The 23,756-nt window shown below is 39.3% G+C and overlaps 1 protein-coding gene across 1 annotated transcript in view; it reads right to left on the bottom strand.

Moving 5' to 3' along the window:
• Positions 1–3,554: 3,554 nt before the first annotated feature.
• The window catches only part of LOC130120407 (immunoglobulin lambda-1 light chain-like), a 46,650-nt gene continuing 26,448 nt past the window's right edge, over positions 3,555–23,756 (bottom strand). Inside the window, exons 2-5 of the mRNA XM_056288946.1 lie at positions 12,532–12,615; positions 12,113–12,285; positions 5,285–5,339; positions 3,555–4,143 (exon numbers count right to left, since the gene is read on the bottom strand). Of these exons, the coding sequence (XP_056144921.1) occupies positions 3,824–4,143; positions 5,285–5,339; positions 12,113–12,285; positions 12,532–12,615 (632 nt within the window). The 3' untranslated portion in view covers positions 3,555–3,823. The remainder of the gene's footprint in view (positions 4,144–5,284; positions 5,340–12,112; positions 12,286–12,531; positions 12,616–23,756) is intronic.

Genomic DNA, 23,756 nt, shown 5'->3' with positions numbered 1-23,756 from the left:
ATGCCCCCATAGACTATGACATATACATAGAACAACCTAAGGGTTATATTGAGAAGGGAGAAAAACTAGTGTGTAAACTAGAGAAGTCAATCTACGGCCTCAAGCAGTCTGGCCGCAATTGGAATTTACTGTTACACGAGTGTTTGACAGGTGATGGTTTTACACAAAACCAATCAGACCATTGTGTGTACTCCAAGGAGTCAAAGGAAAGGATGTCATTGGTGTATTGCCCTACAGACGAAATGGTTGCGGATGTAATGACGAAGCCCGCATCCAAGGTAAAACTGAAGACATTTGCTAAGGCAATGTTTGGTGTGTGAAATGTGAGTGGTATGGGTTATACCAAGTTTTATTTTTATTTTTGTTCTATGAATAAGAAAAGGTATACAGTAAGCACATGATTCATAAGTGGGAGTGTTGAGATATGACACCAACGTATTTGTATGACTATGTGTTACTGTGTACTATTATTTTGTTTACGACTTTGTTTGTCCACAAGTGGGCGGTGTTGCGCTTGCATGCGCGGATTGATTACGTCACTGAGACGCTGTTCATTTTTCTTCTTCTCCCAAAACTACCGAATAAACGAAGGCTGCATTTTTTCCCTCCAGCAGAAGTTCGGTAGTCAGTACGATTCTTTATAACGGTTTAATAATCCACTTCATCTGCGCAGAGATAGACATAAAGTATTAGTCTAGTCTTCTAACAGAGACAAGATTGAGATGGCTTGGACATGTGTGGAGGAGAGATGCTGGGTATACTGGGAGAAGGATGCTGAATATGGAGCTGCCAGGGAAGAGGAGAAGAGGAAGGCCAAAGAGGAGGTTTATGGATGGGGTGAGGGAGGACATGCAGGTGGCTGGTGTGACAGAGGAAGATGTAGAGGACAGGAAGAAATGGAAACAGATGATCCGCTGTGGCGCCCCCTAACGGGAGCAGCTGAAGATAATAGTAGTAGTAGTAGTAGTGGTAGTAGTAGTAGTGGTAGTAGCAGTAGTGGTATTAGTGGTGGTAGTATTGGTAGTAGTGGTAGTAGCAGTAGTAGTAGTAGTAGTGGTGGTAGCAGTAGCAGTAGTAGTAGTAGTAGTAGTAGTGGTAGTAGCAGTAGTAGTAGTAGTAGTAGTAGTAGTGGTAGTACCAGTAGCAGTAGTCGTAGTATTAGTGGTAGTAGCAGTAGTAGAAGTAGTAGTGGTAGTAGTGGTACTAGCAGTAGTAGTGGTAGTGGTAGTAGTAGTGGTAGTAGTATTAGTAGTGGTAGTAGTGGTAGTAGTAGCAGTAGTAGTGGTAGTAGTGGTGGTAGTAGTGGTAGCACTAGTGGTAGTAGTGGTAGTAGCAGTAGCAGTAGCAGTAGTAGTGGTAGTGGTAGTGTAAGGGGTTGAAAATAGCCTCAATGAAAAGTTTATCTTAAAAACTATACCCCCACCCCTATTTTTATATTTAGATCTAACTTAGATACGTAATTGCAATGCAGTAAGGGTGTTTCTCCACCAAGCCAGTAGAGGGCGCTGTAGCGCTTCTGTGGATCCCCGGAGTCAAGCTACTCCCAGCTTCCTAAGCAGCTCAGAATAAACTGGTTCAAGCTGGAGTGAACATGGACTCATGCGTTTCTCTTCTATGATCCACAGTTCATCTACCCAGCTCACCTCACCGGTCCACAGTACCCACAGTCTGTGGATCCTTGCTACCACCCAGATTCCCCTAGGTCTAGGCCGGTAACAGTAGTAGTAGTGATAGTAGCAGTTGTACTACTACTACTAGTAGTAGTAGTAGTAGTAGTAGCAGTAGTAGTAATAGTAGTAGTAGTAGTAGTAGTAGCAGTAGTAGTAGTAGTAGTAGTAGTAGTAGTAGTAGTAGTAGTGGTAGTAGCAGTAGTAGCAGTAGTAGTAGTGGTAGTAGTAGCAGTAGTGGCAGTAGCAGTAGCAGTAGCAGTGGTAGTGGTAGTGGTAGTGGTAGTAGCAGTAGCAGTAACAGTAGCAGTAGCAGTAGCAGTAGCAGTAGCAGTAGCAGTAGTAGCAGTGGTAGTGGTAGTGGTAGTAGTAATACACATGAATGTGTGTCCTACTGTCTGAGTGGTCCGGGTGCAGGCTGCTGACTGTCTATATCAGTCTCTTATCCACAGTTACAGCAGTGGGTTTTACTGTCATTGCATTACTCAGCCATGTTGCAGCACATTGTTAATACACACACATTTACAGTTAAAAGGGTTAACACATGTCCTGGGACTTTCATACTTCTACCAAGGAGAATACCATTTCCTGCTCCGGTGAACCTTCAGAGTGAAATATCACCAATAGTCTACCAGATGACATCACAGCAGGTGGATTATTTCAATAGTGGCGGTTATTTCATAAGAGGACTGAAAGTCAATATGATGGCCAGCTGGCGGGGAATATTAGTGTGTAATGTACATACTCAGCACTTCCTGGTTTTGACTGCTGTCAGATTATATAGAGATACCTTAGAAGAGACATGTTCCTTTGTCACATGACAGATGAGCAGGAGCAAGAGCACAGCAAGATGATAAACTGGTTTATTACTGGATCACCATAAGACCATCTGAAATAAGAGCACTGTTAGAAAAGCTGCTCAACATTTAAGCGGGTCAAGCTCATTTTAAAGGACAGTTTAAGTCTGTCTGACAGAATGACAACACTTTTACAGATGCTCCGCTCTAAACCTCACACACACCAAACAATTAGCACCTGTCAACTGTTTGTTTCTCTCCCAAACAGGATTTTATATCATGTTGGAAATAAACTTCTCAGTTCTTTGGTGAAACGTGTCTGAAAGCTGTAATTTCCATAGTCGAGGTTCACTGGTTCCCCCGGTCCAAGAATAGAGATGCACTTCAGAAGGTGTTTGTTTCATGCTCCATATTCAAACTCTGCTGTAGACTACAGGAAGGACTTGTGGGACTTCCTCAAATGGGTGGTGTGCTGCCTCCACCCTGTGGTTTGCATAGTCAAGCTTCACTGCTCCCTGCTGGGGCCAGAATAAGCCCTGTCAACACATGTCCACGTCTCAGAGGGACTCTACACCAGGTTTCTAACCCTTCTGTTTCAGCTCATGGTCAACAATATGTGCTCTGTAATGCCACAGTCCATTTCTAATTGTGTTTTCCAGACCAACCTAGTCCTGCTGCTGCTGCTGCTGCTGCTCTGAAGTATTAGCTTCCCTTCAGGACTTCTGCAGCTGCACTTCTCTTGTTTCCAACTCCAGCAAGGGCTTGTGGGTATATATGGTGAGCACATGCTGATGGGACTAGTTGGTCAGGGCTGTACTCATAGTGAGGCACTCTGGATAAACATGTCAGCTATGACACAAGTGTAAAAGCTCATCTCACTTTATTGTCATTACTGGGATGAACTCTCTACAGCGCAGGTTAGAGTCCCTATCTTGTTACTACAGCAGATTATAAACCCACATTACAGGCCTGCCTGCTGTGGGCTGGCCAGGATTTGTAAATTATTTAAAGGGTTTTTATTTCAGCTTTAGCTGGTGCCACAGTTTGTAAATTCATGACAAACCAACAAATACAAAACTGGATCATTTGACAAAAACTTTATTAACTTCTGAGCAGCAGACAAGCAGGAATACATTCAGCAACAGAAACCAACAGTAGAAGCAACAGATGAACTTAACCAAAGTGCCCCTCTCCCCAAACTCACCCCTACACACTTAACTACAACACACCTAAGCACACACATGTTAGAAACTGCAAGGGGGCTTTTGTGTTCACATCCCTGCCTCATTTTTATTCATCTCTTTTTATAAACCCATGCATTTGAGGGAAGGTTGCTTCCAGCCTGTAGGGGGCGTTTCTCTAGCCGCTGCACTGTGTCCTCCTGAGCTCGGTGGACTGCCTGCGGCCATCGTGGGCCACCAAGCAGGTGTAGAGGTCTCCTTCATCCCAGCTGGCTTTGCTGAGGGTCAGGATGCTGCTGCGGCTGTACCCAGTGCTGCTCCACACCTCTTGTCCCGTCAGGACGCCCGCCGTCACCTCCCTCCCATCCTTCTGCCAAGTCACCAGCGCTCCTTTTGGGGAGTAGCTGCTCAGCAGACAGGACAGCGTGGCCGAGCCCTTGGACAACTCCTCAGAAGAGGGGGGGAGCAGGGAGAGGGTGGGTTTGACTGAGACCCCCGCTGTAAAGAGAGACACAACTGAATACACCGACTTGCTGAACTATGTGTTACTGAGAGCACTGCAGCACCACCACTACTCACCAGGACCATGTTAATGCTACTGTGCTGTGTGAATAAGCACATGCAGCATCAGTGTGTCATGTTGTAGTCTTTGTTTCCATGTGTTTATGTGTGCAGTGTGTTTTCCATAATCTATTTGTACAGTAGTCTATGTGTGTTTCCTTTAATCTGCCGTCTCTACTGTACCTGCAGGACCACAGTTGAAAATGAGTGATGCTGCTAAACTGCCACATTTACACAAATGTGTATCAATGTGCCCCGTCTGTGTGTAACTAAAGGCAACAAACTAAACTAATACTCACAATTTACATGACTTTTTACAACCTTAACAGTAAATAAAGGATGAAATAAACAATATGCCATAGGCTGTAAATCACCAGTTAAATATTCTGCAAGTTTACAATAAAATTAGTTTTAAAAGCAGTTTTCAGGTGTGTGTATATGAATGTGTGTGGCACATAAAGTGAATATGAATGAGCTCATTTCTCAGACTGCCAGTGATTTAGCAGATTATAAATGTGTAAGTTAAACACGGCTTTACATGGGACTGTACACTGTGTGCAGCCTCTATTCAACATGTTCAGTGTGAGTAAAGCTCATTTAACCACCGTTGTACCTGCAGCTGATTTACACTGCTGCGGTGCAATCCTCATGCAACAATTTCTGCAGCTTTTACTGATACAAGACACCTAAAATATACACGGGTTAGAGACCAAACGTCGAATAAATAGCTCAGTGTTGAAGATTGTGATTTCAGTTTGTCTTGTAAGATTTCCAAACTGACAGCATTGTTCAGGCTTTAACCAATGGTCGACTAAAGCTGTAATGTCAAGTTATGTGACGATGCTACGGCATACTGATGTTGTTAGAATAACATGGACTACTTTACAATATTCAGCCATTGCCTTTCCACCCTGGAGTCCTGTTAAATGTCACGACTGACTCCAAATGAATCATTAAACAAATCAAAATCTAGTTTTGTTTTCCCAAACCAACACTCCACATACGTAGCAACACGTTGTGAGAAGCAGCTAATGTAGAAAATGACTATGGACACAAATGTACAAGAGAAATCACTTACATGAGACGATGACCTCAGTGCCGCCACCAAAAGTGTACCACAGTGATAGAGCCTGGTTAAGACGCCGTACAAAAACCTCCTTTCCACTTGACACACCTCGATGGCTGCTGCTCAACACGCTCACGTGCCGCAGCTCAGCCTTATTAGTGTATATGGCAGGAAGTTTTAGCTTTTAACCCCTCTGTTTTTACTCCAGCTCCACCACTTAGCCATTTCCTTATCAGAAACTGGATGACAACCAGCCTACTTATAATCCCACTGTACATCACAAGTATCCAGGTAAAATACCAAACTCATGATATCCACATTCTATTTTAACTATCCTGTCTATCAAAAGTTATATTCTAAATGATATTTTAACTATCCTGTCTATCAAAAGTTATATTCTAAATGATATTTTAACTATCCTGTCTATCAAAAGTCATATTCTAAATGATATTTTAACTATCCTGCCTATCAAAAGTTATATTCTAAATGAACTATCCTGTCTATCAAAAGTTATATTTTAAATGATATTTTAAGTATCCTGTCTATCAAAAGTCATATTCTAAATGATATTTTAACTATCCTGTCTATCAAAAGTTATATTCTAAATGATATTTTAACTATCCTGCTTATCAAAACTTATATTCTAAATGATATTTTAACTATCCTGTCTATCAAAAGATATATTTTAAATTATATTTTAACTATCCTGTCTATCAAAAGTTATATTCTAAATGATATTTTAACTATCCTGTCTATCAAAAGTTATATTCTAAATTAACTATCCTGTCTATCAAAAGTTATATTCTAAATTATATTTTAAATATCCTGTCTATCAAAAGTTATATTCTAAATGATATTTTAAATATCCTGCCTATCAAAATTTATATTTTAAATTATATTTTAAGTATCCTGTCTATCAAAAGTTATATTCTAAATGATATTTTAACTATCCTGTCTATCAAAAGTTATATTTTAAATGATATTTTAAGTATCCTGTCTATCAAAAGTTATATTCTAAATTCTATTTTAACTACCCTGTCTATCAAAAGTTATATTCTAAATTAACTATCCTGTCTATCAAAAGTTATATTCTCAATTATATTTTAACTATCCTTTCTATCAAAAGTTATATTCTAAGTGATATTTTAACTATTCTGTCTATCAAAAGTTATATTTTAAATGATATTTTAACTATCCTGTCTATCAAAAGTTATATTCTAAATTATATTTTAACTATCTTGTCTATCAAAAGTCATATTCTAAGTGATATTTTAACTATCATGTCTATCAAAAGTTATATTTTAAATGATATTTTAACTATCCTGTCTATCAAAAGTTATATTCTAAATTATATTTTAACTATCTTGTCTATCAAAAGTCATATTCTAAATGCTATTTTAAGTATCCTGTCTATCAAACGTTATATTTTAAATGATATTTTAAGTATCCTGTCTATCAAAAGTTATATTCTAAATTCTATTTTAACTATCCTGTCTATCAAAAGTTATATTCTAAATTAACTATCCTGTCTATCAAAAGTTATATTCTAAATTATATTTTAACTATCCTGTCTATCAAAAGTTATATTCTAAATTATATTTTAACTATCCTGTTTGTCAAAAGTTATATTCTAAGTGATATTTTAAGTATCCTGTCGATCAAAAGTTATATTCTAAATTATATTTTAACTATCCTGTCTATCAAAAGTTATATTCTAAATTAACTATCCTGTCTATCAAAAGTTATATTCTCAATTATATTTTAACTATCCTTTCTATCAAAAGTTATATTCTAAGTGATATTTTAACTATTCTGTCTATCAAAAGTTATATTTTAAATGATATTTTAACTATCCTGTCTATCAAAAGTTATATTCTAAATTATATTTTAACTATCTTGTCTATCAAAAGTCATATTCTAAGTGATATTTTAACTATCATGTCTATCAAAAGTTATATTTTAAATGATATTTTAACTATCCTGTCTATCAAAAGTTATATTCTAAATTATATTTTAACTATCTTGTCTATCAAAAGTCATATTCTAAATGCTATTTTAAGTATCCTGTCTATCAAACGTTATATTTTAAATGATATTTTAAGTATCCTGTCTATCAAAAGTTATATTCTAAATTCTATTTTAACTATCCTGTCTATCAAAAGTTATATTCTAAATTAACTATCCTGTCTATCAAAAGTTATATTCTAAATTATATTTTAACTATCCTGTCTATCAAAAGTTATATTCTAAATTATATTTTAACTATCCTGTTTGTCAAAAGTTATATTCTAAGTGATATTTTAAGTATCCTGTCGATCAAAAGTTATATTCTAAATTATATTTTAACTATCCTGTCTATCAAAAGTTATATTTTAAATGATATTTTAAGTATCCTGTCTATCAAAAGTTATATTCTAAATGATATTTTAACTATCCTGCCTATCAAAAGTTATATTTTAAATTATATTTTAAGTATCATGTCTATCAAAAGTTATATTCTAAATTATATTTTAACTATCCTGTCTATCAAAAGTTATATTTTAAATGATATTTTAAGTATCCTGTCTATCAAAAGTTATATTCTAAATGATATTTTAACCATCCTGTCTATCAAAAGTCATATTCTAAATGATATTTTAACTATCCTGTCTATCAAAAGTTATATTTTTAATGATATTTTAAGTATCCTGTCTATCAAAAGTTATATTCTAAATTATCTTTTAGCTATCTTGTCTATCAAAAATGATATTTTAACTATCCTGTCTATCAAAAGTTATATTTTAAATGATATTTTAAGTATCTTGTCTATCAAAAGTTATATTCTAAATTATATTTTAACTATCCTGTCTATCAAAATTTATATTCCAAATTAACTATCCTGTCTATCAAAAGTTATATTCTAAATCATATTTTAACTATCCTGTCTATCAAAAGTTGTATTCTAAATTAACTATCCTGTCTATAAAAAGTTATATTTTAAATGATATTTTAAGTATCCTGTCTATCAAAAGTTATATTCTAAATGATATTTTAACTATCATGCCTATCAAAAGTTATATTTTAAATGATATTTTAAGTATCCTGTCTATCAAAAGTTATATTCTAAATTATATTTTAACTATCCTGTCTATCAAAAGTCATATTCTAAATGATATTTTAAGTATCCTGTCTATCAAAAGTTATATTCTAAATTATATTTTAACTATCCTGTCTATCAAAAGTTATATTCTAAATTAACTATCCTGTCTATCAAAAGTTATATTCTAAATGATATTTTAACTATCCTGTCTATCAAAAGTTATATTCTAAATGATATTTTAAATATCCTGCCTATCAAAATTTATATTTTAAATTATATTTTAAGTATCCTGTCTATCAAAAGTTATATTCTAAATGATATTTTAACTATCCTGTCTATCAAAAGTTATATTTTTAATGATATTTTAAGTATCCTGTCTATCAAAAGTTATATTCTAAATTATCTTTTAGCTATCTTGTCTATCAAAAATGATATTTTAACTATCCTGTCTATCAAAAGTTATATTTTAAATGATATTTTAAGTATCTTGTCTATCAAAAGTTATATTCTAAATTATATTTTAACTATCCTGTCTATCAAAATTTATATTCCAAATTAACTATCCTGTCTATCAAAAGTTATATTCTAAATCATATTTTAACTATCCTGTCTATCAAAAGTTGTATTCTAAATTAACTATCCTGTCTATAAAAAGTTATATTTTAAATGATATTTTAAGTATCCTGTCTATCAAAAGTTATATTCTAAATGATATTTTAACTATCATGCCTATCAAAAGTTATATTTTAAATGATATTTTAAGTATCCTGTCTATCAAAAGTTATATTCTAAATTATATTTTAACTATCCTGTCTATCAAAAGTCATATTCTAAATGATATTTTAAGTATCCTGTCTATCAAAAGTTATATTCTAAATTATATTTTAACTATCCTGTCTATCAAAAGTTATATTCTAAATTAACTATCCTGTCTATCAAAAGTTATATTCTAAATGATATTTTAACTATCCTGTCTATCAAAAGTTATATTCTAAATGATATTTTAAATATCCTGCCTATCAAAATTTATATTTTAAATTATATTTTAAGTATCCTGTCTATCAAAAGTTATATTCTAAATGATATTTTAACTATCCTGTCTATCAAAAGTTATATTTTAAATGATATTTTAAGTATCCTGTCTATCAAAAGTTATATTCTAAATTCTATTTTAACTACCCTGTCTATCAAAAGTTATATTCTAAATTAACTATCCTGTCTATCAAAAGTTATATTCTCAATTATATTTTAACTATCCTTTCTATCAAAAGTTATATTCTAAGTGATATTTTAACTATTCTGTCTATCAAAAGTTATATTTTAAATGATATTTTAACTATCCTGTCTATCAAAAGTTATATTCTAAATTATATTTTAACTATCTTGTCTATCAAAAGTCATATTCTAAGTGATATTTTAACTATCATGTCTATCAAAAGTTATATTTTAAATGATATTTTAACTATCCTGTCTATCAAAAGTTATATTCTAAATTATATTTTAACTATCTTGTCTATCAAAAGTCATATTCTAAATGCTATTTTAAGTATCCTGTCTATCAAAAGTTATATTCTAAATGATATTTTAACTATCCTGCCTATCAAAACTTATATTTTAAAATATATTTGAAGTATCCTATCTATCAAAAGTTATATTCTAAGTGATATTTTAACTATCCTGTCTATCAAAAGTTAAATTTTAAATTATATTTTAAGTATCCTGTCTATCGAAAGTTATATTCTCAATTAACTATCCTGTCTATCAAAAGTCATTTTCTAAATGATATTTTAACTATCCCGTCTACCAAAAGTTATATTTCAAATGATATTTTAAGTATCCTGTCTATCAAAAGTTACATTCTAAATTATATTTTAGCTATCCTGTCTATCAAAAGTTATATTCTAAATTAACTATCCTGTGTATCAAAAGTTATTTTCTAAATGATATTTTAACTATCCTGTCTATCAAACGTTATATTTTAAATGATATTTTAAGTATCCTGTCTATCAAAAGTTATATTCTAAATTCTATTTTAACTATCCTGTCTATCAAAAGTTATATTCTAAATTAACTATCCTGTGTATCAAAAGTTATATTCTAAATTATATTTTAACTATCCTGTCTATCAAAAGTTATATTCTAAATTATATTTTAACTATCCTGTTTGTCAAAAGTTATATTCTAAGTGATATTTTAAGTATCCTGTCAATCAAAAGTTATATTCTAAATTATATTTTAACTATCCTGTCTATCAAAAGTTATATTTTAAATGATATTTTAAGTATCATGTCTATCAAAAGTTATATTCTAAATGATATTTTAACTATCCTGCCTATCAAAAGTTATATTTTAAATTATATTTTAAGTATCATGTCTATCAAAAGTTATATTCTAAATTATATTTTAACTATCCTGTCTATCAAAAGTTATATTTTAAATGATATTTTAAGTATCCTGTCTATCAAAAGTTATATTCTAAATGATATTTTAACCATCCTGTCTATCAAAAGTCATATTCTAAATGATATTTTAACTATCCTGTCTATCAAAAGTTATATTTTAAATGATTTTTAAGTATCCTGTCTATCAAAAGTTATATTCTAAATTATCTTTTAGCTATCTTGTCTATCAAAAATTATATTTTAACTATCCTGTCTATCAAAAGTTATATTCTAAATTATATTTTAACTATCCTGTCTATCAAAAGTTATATTCTAAATTATCTTTTAACTATCCTGTCTATCAAAAATTATATTTTAACTATCCTGTCTATCAAAAGTTATATTCTAAATTAAGTATCCTGTCTATCAAAAGTTATATTCTAACTGATATTTTAACTAGTTAAAATGTAATTTTGCACATCAACAATTCAAATCTTGACATCAAATTAAATCCTAGCTACTGAGGATTACAACTTTCCCCCATTCATTTCAGTGAGAACTGGAATTTAAATTAGTGGGATATTAAGTAGTTTAAGTGCCAATCATTGAAATATTTTTTTTTTGCAATATCAACATTTGGAACATAATTGTTGATATCAAAAAAGAAATGTCTGACATCAACAACTGAACCTCTTATATCAAAACTGGTATTTCAACTACTTAAAAGTGAATTATAACTACTTAAAATTCAATTTCTGATATGAAAATTGGATATTTTAACAAGTTAAAAATGAATTGGTGATGATATTAAAGGACATTAAAAGCTGGAACAGCTTGCCATATTGTCCTCCATGGATATCCTGTGGCCAAAATGTTGATCCAGTCTCCACAGGGATTTCTGTTTTCTTGGCCATTCAGACTTTGCATTTTTCCTTTGTCCGACTGCATGGTCCTCTCTATTGTGCCCCCTGTAGGCAATAGATGTCCTGTGTGAATCCCTACACATCAACTGTTAATGCTGTGTAGAGTTCCCTGTGTTTTAACTGTGTCCTTTCAAGATGCATCTGTCATAAATCTCTGAAATACCAAAGATGAAGATCACAAAAGGTCCATAAATTGACACCACGTATGGAAGAAAAGGAACGGGTTCATATGGTGTTACTGACATGTCACCTGAGAACAGGACCTGTTCAAGTCTTGTTGGGGTCCTAAGCAGAATTTGATTTGTCCTCCTGGTGTCCAAGCAGCACTTTGTTAATCGTAGGACTTCACAGTCTAAGAGGCAGCTTAGTTGTCTTATACCTTGGGTGGTCCTGCCTACATGGCAGATGTTTGTACAGCCTTCTATCACTGTGTGGTTGCTCAGCCATGAACACAGATATCACTCTGACAGTAGGAAATCCCTGCGTCCTCAGCCTGGACTGCTGTGACAGTCAGGGTGAAGTCACTCCCAGATCCGCCGGCGCTGAACCGAGAGGGACTTCCTGCCAGGAGAGTGGTCCCTGTGCCAGTCAAGGCTTTGGGGACTGTTCCTGGTTGTTGGTAGTACCAGGCTTGACATTGTTGGGTACGTTGAAGGTATATGGCGGGTTAGCCTACTTGTATATTTGTAGCTCATCTCCTGAATCAGTGGAGACACATTTCAGGCAGTCTGGTTAATGTGACAAGTCACTGTTTCATCTAGAAATGTCTTCTGATGGGTCCTGTTCAGCTGTTACAGACACCTTGTCTTTCATCAGAGGAAGGTTTTTGTGCAGGTCTTCATCACTGTGTGAGTGGTGAGACTTCATGTTGCTGACAGTAGTAAACTCCTGAGTCCTCTGTCTGGATGTTACTGATGGTGATTCTGAAATCATAACCGTTGCCACTGCTGCTGTAACCACCTGAAATAAAACCCCAATAGAAATTAATAATGAATCTGGGAGCTTCTCCTGGTTTCTGATGATACCGGGCTAAGTCATTACCAATGGCTCCACTGGCTGATGGAGGCAGGACCTCCTGTCTGGACTGAGACAGACTCTGGAGTCTGGGTCAGTAAAGTGTCTCCTTTACACCCTGAAACAAAACACATGGAGCTTTTACTATTATTTTATTCATAAATCATATCAGTCATGTTTATCATGTCACATGGGAGGACAGTGAAATAAAGACATAAAATAAACAACTCATGTGCTGTGCAGCATTGTTGAACGACAACAACAAAGTGGATGCAAAGGACAGCTAACTTAGTTGTCTCAGTAGGGTACCAAATGGGACAGCTATGCCACCAGCTGAATAAAGAAGCCCATAGCAGTATAGTAATAAGAAATAAAACACAATCAATAGTGATACTATGGCAGGATGAGGAAAAACACAGGAGACCAAGGCGAGTTTGATGTTTATTCCTCAACTCCAAAAACCAACTGCAGCAGGAACAACCCTGCACCAGAGAGCCCGGGAACATAAACCACGCCCCCAGCTCACAGCCCTGCTTGGTGAGAGGCATAGCCCCTAGTGTCCACCACACAGCCCCCCCCCCCCCGAACACCCAGAAGGGATTCCTGGATAGAAAATTAGTGTCTCACTGGAGGCTTAAGCAGCCTGCCATAACGGCTGCGCCGTCCCTCAGCCGAAACAGTAGGTGAAACACAGTCCAAAGCCGGCTGAGAAGCTGAATGCTGAACCCGTGAAGATACTGCCGGGGTCCTGGAAGGAGGACGACCCCGACGGGGAACCTGGGCCGGAAACACAACTTCGCCTGCCACCCTGTGCGCCGGTTTAAGCCTATCAAGCGTGACACACTCCCTACGCCCACCCATATCCAGCACAAAACCCTTAGGACCCGTCTCAAGAACCCGAAATGGGCCATCGTATGGGGGTTGGAGGGGCGAGCGGTGAGCATCATGCCGGACAAAAACAAAACGAGCCGACATGAGCTCCGCAGGCACGAACGACCGCGGAAAACAGTGGTGACGGGGCCTGGAACTCGAGTGCTGTTGGACAAATAAGGATAAACGGCCGGACGGGGTCGAGGAGCGGAACTCTCAGGCAAAAATTCCCCAGGGACGCGGAGCGGCTGGCCGAGCACCAGCTCAGCGGCGGAAGCGTCGAGGTCCTCCTTAGGAGCCGAACGCAACCCGAGCATAACCCAAGGTAAACGATCCACCCAGTTACCATCCGAGAGCGCAGCGCACAGAGCTGCCTTGAGCGACTGGTGAAAACGTTCACACAAGCCGTTAGCCTGCGGGTGGTACGCGGTAGTGCGGTGTACCTGCACAACCAGGGATCGCGCAAGTGCCGAACAGAGCTCTGACATGAACTGGGGGCCCCTGCCTGAGGTGATATCTGACGGAGTGCCGAAACGGGCAACCCAGGAGGAAAGAAACGCGCGTGCAACATCCGAGGATGTTGTGGAGGACAGAGGGACAACCTCTGGCCACCTGGTGGTCTGATTTACCATTGTGAACAGGTGCGTAAAACCTGTGAAGAAGGTAGAGGGCCCACCAGGTCCACATGCACGTGGTCGAAACATCTGGCCGGGACCGGAAACGGTTCGAGGGGCGATTTAGTGTGCTGGTGGACCTTATCGCGCTGGCACGCTACACATGCAGCTGCCCACCCCTTGACTTCCTTGCGGAGGCCAGGCCAAACGAACTTGGAACCGACCAACTTCACCGATGCCCGAACTCCAGGGTGCGAGAGGGAGTGAATCGAATCGAAAACTCGACGGCGCCAGGCCACTGGAACAACGGGACGGGGACGGCCGGTGGAGACATCGCAGAGGAGGGGAGGACTGCCCTCCTGCATCACAGCGTCCTCTAGCTTGAGACCGGTACGCGTTGACCTAAGGGCAAGCACGTCAGGGTCGCTGGGCTGGTCGGCAGCCATAGCGGAGAAATCCACACCGAGGTGCACAGGACACACAAGCACACGCGACAGACAATCAGCAACAGGGTTGGACTTCCCGGCCACATGCTGAATGTCCGTTGTGAACTCGGAGATCGCCGCTAGGTGGCGTTGCTGACGAGCAGACCACGGCTCAGTCACCTTGGACATGGCGAAAGTCAGCGGCTTATGATCCACATAAGCCGTGAATGGGCGACCCTCCAGCAGGAAGCGGAAATGCCGGGTTGCAAGGTGCAGTGCCAGCAACTCCCGGTCAAAAACGCTATACTTGCGCTCGCTGTCCCGCAGTTTGCGGCTAAAAAATGCGAGTGGCTGCCACGCATTCGCCACGCGCTGTTCAACCACAGCCCCCACGGCTATGTCAGACGCATCGGTTGTTAAAGCTATGGACGCCGTGGATGTGGGATGGGCGAGGAGGGCAGCGTTAGCCAGGGCGCACTTAGCTCCGTCAAAGTCCTGGACCCGTTCGGGAGTCCAGACGACTGGGTCGTTAGCCTTCTTAAGCCGCAGGGCTTCGTAAAGTGGCTGAAGGAGGTGGGCAGCGCGAGGGAGGAAACGGTTATAGAAATTCACCATGCCCAAGAATTCCTGCAATGCCTTAACAGAGACTGGGCGGGGAAATTCCGCCACCGCTTGCACCTTAGAAGGCAACGGGACCGCGCCTTGCGGCGAAATGCGGTGACCCAAGAAGTCAATCACCGGCAGTCCAAACTGACACTTGGCCGGGTTGACTATCAGGCCGTGTTCGTCCAGGCGACGGAAAACCTGTTTCAGGTGCGCCAGGTGCTCTTCAGCTGACGGACTGGCCACTAATATGTCGTCGAGATAAACGAACACGAAAGCAAGGTCACGCAACACCGAGTCCATCAGCCTCTGAAAGGTTTGCGCTGCCCCCTTCAAGCCAAAAGGCATGCGCATGAACTCAAAAAGCCCAAACGGGGTCATCACTGCGGTCTTGGGCACGTCCTCTGCGCGCACGGGAACCTGATGATAGCCGCGCACCAGGTCCACCTTAGAGAAAATAGTGGTACCTGCCAGGCGTATGGAAAAGTCCTGAATGTGTGGGATGGGATAGCGGTCATTGGAGGTGACGTTGTTCAGGCGGCGAAAGTCGCCGCAAGGCCGCCACGACCCATCCGCCTTGGGCACCGTGTGAAGCGGCGAGGCCCACGGGCTGTTGGAACGCCTCACTATACCCAGACGCTCCATGATGGCGAACTCCTCCTTAGCTGGAGCCCATTTTACCGCGTCGAGGCGCCGCGCGCGCGCAAAAACTGGCGGTCCCAGAGTGGGAATGAAATGTTCTACTGTAGAGCCGAAGGAACGGAGAAGACCGTAGGTTCACACTTTAGCCGTGTAGGCAACTTTCTTTAATCCACGGTGAATCAGAGAGACAACAAAACCACAGCTCGACTGAGCGGAAGCGGCAAGAATAACCAGAAAACTGGCTGAACAACCATAACTTAACCCTGAGTTAACCTGCCAGGGCAACCCTGACTTAACCCTTAGTTCATGGGGTGAATTATATCCCCAATACGTGTCCACCACAGTGTGATTATTACCTTCTTTAAATAAATTAACATAAAACTGCCACAACAAGTTTGTAAGTAAGAATTTGCCACTTAAAATATTTTCGTTGGTTGTGTGTACAAAATAATCTCCTATTGACATGTTGAGTGGATTTTTTTCTATCAAGTTATATATTTATTTAGTGGTAATTATAAAACGTATAATCAAATTCAAAATTAAAACAGTTCCTTGAAAAGTTATAACTTACAATATATTTTGTTCAGTTTTGAAAACAGAAGTTCTTTGTGATCCGGTGTTAAGCAGCGACGGTCAAACACCTGAGGGGAGCTTTAAAAACCTGCGGCTACCCCAGTTGGACCTTTGTGAAAACTGCAACACGTTCCAGAAAGACCAACCAGGTGAGCGATGAGGAGAAGAGGAACAGAAGGAATAACATAGTCATCCCGTATGTTTCTGGGGTCTCCGAGAAACTCAGGAGAATGTTTAACAAACACCGCATCCCGGTATACTTCAAACCCAGCAACACACTCCGACAAAGACTGGTTCATCCCAAAGACCGTGTACCACACACCCGGAAAAGCAGTCTGGTGTATGCTGTACAATGCAATGAGGACTGCACTGACCTATACATAGGAGAAACCAAACAACCACTACACAAACGGATGGCCCAACACAGAAGGCCAAACTTCTCAGGACAAGACTCAGCAGTCTATCTACACCTAAAGGAGAAGACACACTCCTTCCAGGACAGCAACGTACACATTTTGGACAGGGAAGATAGATAGTTTGATAGAGGGGTGAAGGAAGCCATCTATGTGAAACTGGAAAAACCATCCCTCAACAGAGGAGGAGGTCTGCCACACCACCTACCTCCCACTTACAATGCCGTCCTTTCATCTCTACCCAGGAGACTCAAGAAGCCTAGCCTCCAAGAACAACAGTCGCTCACTAACGGCTCCAACGACTCATGACCACTGAATGGAGCACTAACGAAGTCAAAACTAACACCTCCAACGACCGTCGCTGCTTAACATCGGATCACAAAGAGCCATTGACATCAATAGCTCTGATAACGACTCCAAAGAGGATAAATATCTGAGTTTCATCACCAGCCAGTCAGACTAGCTTGGTCTAGTCAGAAAGGCACGAACTGATGAAGCCTCTTGGATGAGAGGCGAAACGTCTTCACGGATATGTACCAAATCCAGCTGCACTCGATTCAATTCCTTTGGACAACCATGACCTGGATGAATGAGAACATTCACAGACTTCCTGTAGTGTGGTATTCTAACACAGGTAGAAGGTTTTGTCTGCAGCATTGTGAGGATGTTTTGGGGACGTTGTTGAGGTAGCAGATTATATAATTTTATTTTATGAAACATTGCCACAATGTTTCAAAATAAAGGAATAACATTCTCACTGCAACATTCATAACATGTTTGAGGATGTTATTGAGGCTGAGATGATGGAACATTTCCTATAACAATATCCTGTCTTTGGCGGTATTGTTCCAGGACTCTCAGGTGCCTGCTGTAGGTGGTCCATGACTCTGCTTCATACAGCAGGGTGGGGGGAACCACCCCTCTGTAGACCAGGAGTTTTGTTTGGGCCTTTAAGTCTCGGTCTTCAAAGACTCTTACTGAGTCTGGCATAAGCACCACTGACACAACTCAGGAGATGGTTGACCTCAGACTCGATGTCAGTTTTTGAGGAGAGAAGGCTGCCGAAGTAGGAGAAGTGATCAACGTCTTCAATAAACACATACATACGTATCTCTGTTAAAAGAGTTGTGAGTACACATTTTAATGCGAGCACAAAAACATATACTACACTATGCACTTATGTGTTCCGGATGTGATGGAAAGTCCGAAATTTCAACTTCTTACTGGAAAAATGGGGTCGTATGGTCCTTTAAGTTGAAGTGTGAAACTCAGAGCGTTTCTTTTCAGTCTGTAGGTCACGAAGATGCACTTATTAGAGCTCAGCAAGGCTGTATAGCATACTAGTACACAGTATTATTCACAATGTCTTCTCTTAAATACATATAATTTTGATTTTCAACATTGAATGGTCTCAACTTTATGAAAAACAAAAACAGTGTGTTAAATGGCCAAACACAAGTTTGAAATATTAATTTACAACACAGCTGATACATTTCTTTGGTAATGGGCCAGTTTACATTGCCAAATATTACTGACATAATGCCAGCCATATTAACGTCAGTCTCTTGTGGGTGTCCATATTTGTCCCGTTATTTCCAGTCTGGCCACTGGGGGGTGCAGCACTTCTTTTTGTGACCAACCAGCTAGAATTTCTGACGTCAGACATCAAGTGGAACACAACTTAACTGTTTCAACATGGTTTAGAAACAAAAAAGTACCATGATGCAACAGCACGTCTGTCCATGCCCCTGTCTTAGACTTAGACTGACTTAGACTTAGACTGTCTTAGACTTAGACTTAAATGGATGATCCGCAGTGACGACCCCTAACAGGAGCAGCCGAAAGTAGTAGCAGTAGTAGTAGTAGTAGCAGTAGTAGCAGTAGTAGTAGTAGTAGTAGCCGTGGTAGTAGTAGTAGTAGCAGTAGTAGTAGTAGTAATAGTAGTAGTAGTAGTAGTAGTAGTAGACTGTAGCTTCAGTTAGCACCCAGTCTTGTTCTCGCCTGTTTGTTTCTTATTGGTGCACAGATCTTCTCAGACAATACTTGATTTGGGATTAAGTTCATCTCTGGACACAACAATCAGGAATGTTAGACAATAGCAACTGATTTCAGGGAGGTTATTTGTATATGTGGTGCCATCCTGTGCTTTACCTGTGCCCCCGTCCAGAGGGTTACTGGTTGTGTCAGGAAGGGTATCCAGCGTGAATTTTGTCAAATCGTTTTGCTGATTTAAAAAAAATGCAAAAAAAATAATAATGATGATGATGATAACAATAAAACATTTTAATTGTGGGCACCTTAGAGAACACAGTAAAAAAACAAGCAGCACTGTATCAGACAGCAGAGCATCAAAACAAAGCAGGTAGACAATAAGAAGTTAACACAACAGATAAGTATAACATCATCATCTGCACCAAACTCAATGAAGCGTGGATCAGACTGAATATGCCAGTTTGAAAAGGTGCGTTTTGAGATGAGATTTGAAGGTTGAAAGAGAGTCAGTCTTGTGACTGTCTTGTGGGAGAGAGGTCCATAGGCGGGGGACAGAATGACTGAAGGCTCTAGACCCCATGGTAGTCAAGCGGGCCAAAGGTGCAGTGAGTTAGAGAGCAGAAGAGGATCTGAGAGTGTGGGAGGGCGTGTGGATATGAAGGAGTACAGAAAGATACGAAGGAGCTAGGTTATTAAGGGACTTAAAGGGGAGGACAAGACCAGACCGGATCTGTCAAGGCCTGGGTTAACAACGGGCTCCATTGATGCTGCGCCCAGTTTCCATCAGTACGATGGAAACTGTAAAATCCACTGTGGTGACCCCTGAGAAACAGGAAACAAGCTGAAAGACAAACAAGAAGATCTGCATATGTAGGGGAGCTTGTATTTGGACATAAATGAAAAACCCTGAGAGAAGTTTTTTTTTTCTTCCAGTTTCATCATGAACTGGATTTGTGTTCGAGTGTGTGAACGGTATAATCTGAATATCATGAAATCAAAGCATGACAATTTCACATAACTTCTCAAGGTGTTATGAAGTGTTATAGAGTGTTCTTAATCCAAGATCATTTCTTCTTCATCTAACTTGGCATTAGTCACAGAAGGTGGTGGTGACTACTGTAATAAGTGGCTGTAGCACACACAAGACGGTGTGTCCTCACAGGACATGATATACACATCTGCTACTAACAGCAGTCTCACCAGGAAGCTCATTTGCATAGAGAGGACACTTCTTATTTGAAGGACATGCTTCAGTGCTCATGAAACCTTTATAACTCTGCAAGTCCAAAGCAAAGCCACCAACACTTGTTCATTGTGACAGCAAAGGTAAAAACCATGTGTTGGAGCAGCATTTTCATCCTGACATGTGCTGCCTTTATTCAAGGTAAGACCGGTAGAGATGATTCACTGTCTTCCTTGTTTTCCTCATCTCAACTTTTCCTCTCCTGAAAGAACTTTCTCTGATCTCACCAGTTTGTGTTTCCCCACCTGCACATTGTTTCTACCAAGTCCCTGTTTGTGTTTTACACTGTTGAGTTTCAGTTAAAACAACACCTGAAAAAAGGAATTCTATGTGTTTATGTGATGTAATGAGTAACACATCTGTCCTTTCACAGAGATTTCCAGATGTACATGTGAGACAATGAAGGCCTTCACTTTCAGTCTGTTTGTGTGTTTCTGTTTTCAGGATCAAGCAGTCAGGTCACTGTGACTCAGACTCCTTCAATGAAAGCTGCCAATGTAGGAGAATCAGTCAGTCTGGCATGCAAACTGACTCAACCACCTAGTACTTATAACAGCAATCCCTGTTTCTCCTGGTACCAACAGAAACCTGGAGAAACTCCTAAACTCCTCATTTATTACGCAAACACTCTTCAGTCAGGAACCCCATCGAGGTTTAGTGGCAGTGGGTCTGGGACTGACTTCACCCTGACCATCAGTGGAGTCCAGGCTGAGGATACAGCAGTTTACTACTGTCAGAGTTACCACGATATCAATAGTCAGCGGGTGTTCACACGGTGATAGAGAGCCGTACAAAAACCTCCCTCTGTTTCACAGTGACTGATCTGCCAGCTGGGACATACGGTAAGCTCTATAACAACAACATCACCATTAATAACAATAATGATAATAACAATAATAATAATAACAAAAATATAATTGTAGTAATATGTTGTTCTTGGTCGTCTTCTAATATATGGTATTAGTTGCATTGTCTTTTTTTCTATTCTATTATTGTTATCGTATTACTGGTTTCATACTAATGCACAAATAAAAAATATTAAATATTCTTTTCAAATTTGTCAGCTTTGTCAGTGTTTCTCTTTTGTTGTCCTCACATCTGTATACATCCTATGATCACACAAAAAGTACCATTTCAATAAAATGGAAAGTAAATCCTACATGACATGAAAGTGTGAGATTTACTTTGAGAAATTACTGAATCCCCCAACCTCTGAAACCAGAGTTTAGCCTCCTCAGAAAATGGACAGAATAAATGTGGTCATCCATTGATAAAAGTCGGTGCTTCACACAATATGTTTAGACAACTGCTGATTTCAGAGTTTTCAGTCACGTTGCCTTGTTGTTTGAGAGCAATGTAAAGAATCATGATTTTAACCAAATATAACCTGATGCACCAACATGTTTAATGATGTGTTCACCTACATGGTGCAATAATTAGTTAATGATCATTAATGGTGTGATTATTACCTTCTTTAAATAAATTAACATAAAACTGCCACAACAAGTATGTAAGTAAGAATTTGCCGCTTAAAATATTTTCATTGATTTTGTGTACAAAATAATCTCCTATTGACATATTTACTGGATTTTTTTTTCTATCAAGTTATATATTTATTTAGTGGTAATTATAAAACGTATAATCAAATTCAAAATTAAAATAAATCCTTGAAAAGTTCTAACTTACAATAGATTTTGTTCAGTTTTGAAAGCAGAAGTTTTACTTAACAACATTGAGAATTTGCTGCCCAAATATCTTTTCAAAATATCATCCTGACATTTATTTAAAGTTTAATAAAAGCAGTCATATTTTAGAATGACCTAATTTTTATTTTTCTTTTGGTTTTTATCATTTATCAATGTTGTGTCCAATTTTAACATTTCTGGTGTTAAAACTATTTGGTTGTATGTGTAGTGAGAAAAAGTCTCAATCCCAAGGGAAATGTTTTTTGGAGGAAACAGAAAACACTGGAAATAATTAACAATAACAATAACAATAACAATAATAATAATAATAATAATAATAATAATAACAATAATAATAATAATGGGGGTATGGGGTACCGGGACAGTTGCTACAAGCCATCCGGTCCTTGTTTAACCAAAGTGAGAGCTGTGTCTGCATTCTCGGCACAAAGTCAAACACGTTTTCGGTGGGTGTCGGACTCCGCCAAGGTTGTCCCTTGTCTCCGATTCTGTTTGTGATATTCATGGACAAGATCTCAAGGCGCAGCCAAGGTGAGGAGTGTGTCCGTTTTAGAAACCTCAGAATTGCGTCTCTGCTCTTAGCAGATGATGTGGTTTTGTTGGCTTCATCAGAACGTGACCTCCAGCGAGCACTGGGGCGGTTTGCAGCGGAGTGTGAAATGGCCGGGATGAGAGTCAGTACCTCCAAGTCTGAGGCCATGGTCCTCTACTGGAAAATGGTGGATTGCTCCCTCCGGGTTGGGGATGAGTTGTTGCCTCAAGTGAAGGAGTTCAAGTATCTCGGGGTCTTGTTCACGAGTGAGGGTAGGATGGAGCGGGAGATTGACAGGCGGATTGGTGCAGCATCAGCTGTAATGTGGACGTTGTACCGGACCGTTGTGGTGAAGACGGAGCTGAGCCGGAAGGCAAAGCTCTCAATTTACCAGTCAATCTTCGTTCCAACCCTCACCTATGGTCATGAGCTGAAATGAGTTTCCTCCGTAGGGTGTCTGGGCTCAGCCTTAGAGATAGGGTGAGGAGCTCGGACATTCGGAGGGAGCTCAGAGTAGAGCCGCTGCTCCTTCGCGTCGAAATGAGCCAGTGGAGGTGGTTCAGGCATCTGATTAGGATGCCTCCTGGGCGCCTTCCTTTGGAGGTTTACTGGGTACGGCCAACTGGGAGGAGATCCCCGGGGGAGACCCAGAACTCGCTGGAGGGACTACATGTCCAATCTGGCCTGGGAACGCCTTGGAAACCCCAGGAGGAGCTGGAGGACGTTGCTGGTGAGAGAGACGTCTGGAGTGTATTGTACTTCAGATGAGTTCACTGACCACACACCTTCAGCCAAACACAGGAGGAATGGTCAGTGAGCTCAGCAGCTGTAGTGTTGGTCTGAAAGAAAACCTGTGTACACACAGCTCTTCATGACACATGGTTGAGTGCCACTGTCGTACGATCTGAATCTCCAGCTATATAATAACCTCCTCCCTCCCTCCCGACCCATTTCCCCAGTCTCACATGATCCTCTTCCCCTTCCTCAGCTGTTGAGGGCCAACCAGGGCCTGATGAGGTCTGGCCCCGTGATCAGCCATTAGAGGAAGGTGAGGAAGAGGAGGAGTCCGCTTTAGTTGAGTACAATGACCCCTGTACAGAGGAGGACCCTCCCCGGGCTCCAACAACCTGCCTTGAGAAAGGTAGAGGATTTACGAAGAGACTGATTCTAAAACCAGATGCTAACCATCAGCACAACATATGGACCAAGCGAGACAACAGCTGGGATGAGAGTAAAGAACAAAAGAAGATGAACATCGCAATTTCGATGCTTAAAGCAGCCAATATGTCAACACCATGTCATCATTACGAGATTAGATCTTATCCAGCACAAAAGACATGGAATTGTTATTATTGTGTTTTTTCTCATTATTGTTGTTGTTAATAAATATAGTAGTGGCAGTGTTGGCGGTGGTAATAGTAATCACAGTAGAACTAGTAGTAACAGACCTAAAGATGTGATTATTATCACAGTC

This window comes from Lampris incognitus, chromosome 11 (genome assembly GCF_029633865.1).
Source record: "Lampris incognitus isolate fLamInc1 chromosome 11, fLamInc1.hap2, whole genome shotgun sequence".
NCBI lineage: Eukaryota > Metazoa > Chordata > Actinopteri > Lampriformes > Lampridae > Lampris > Lampris incognitus.
This window is presented reverse-complemented; position numbering and strand designations above follow the sequence as displayed.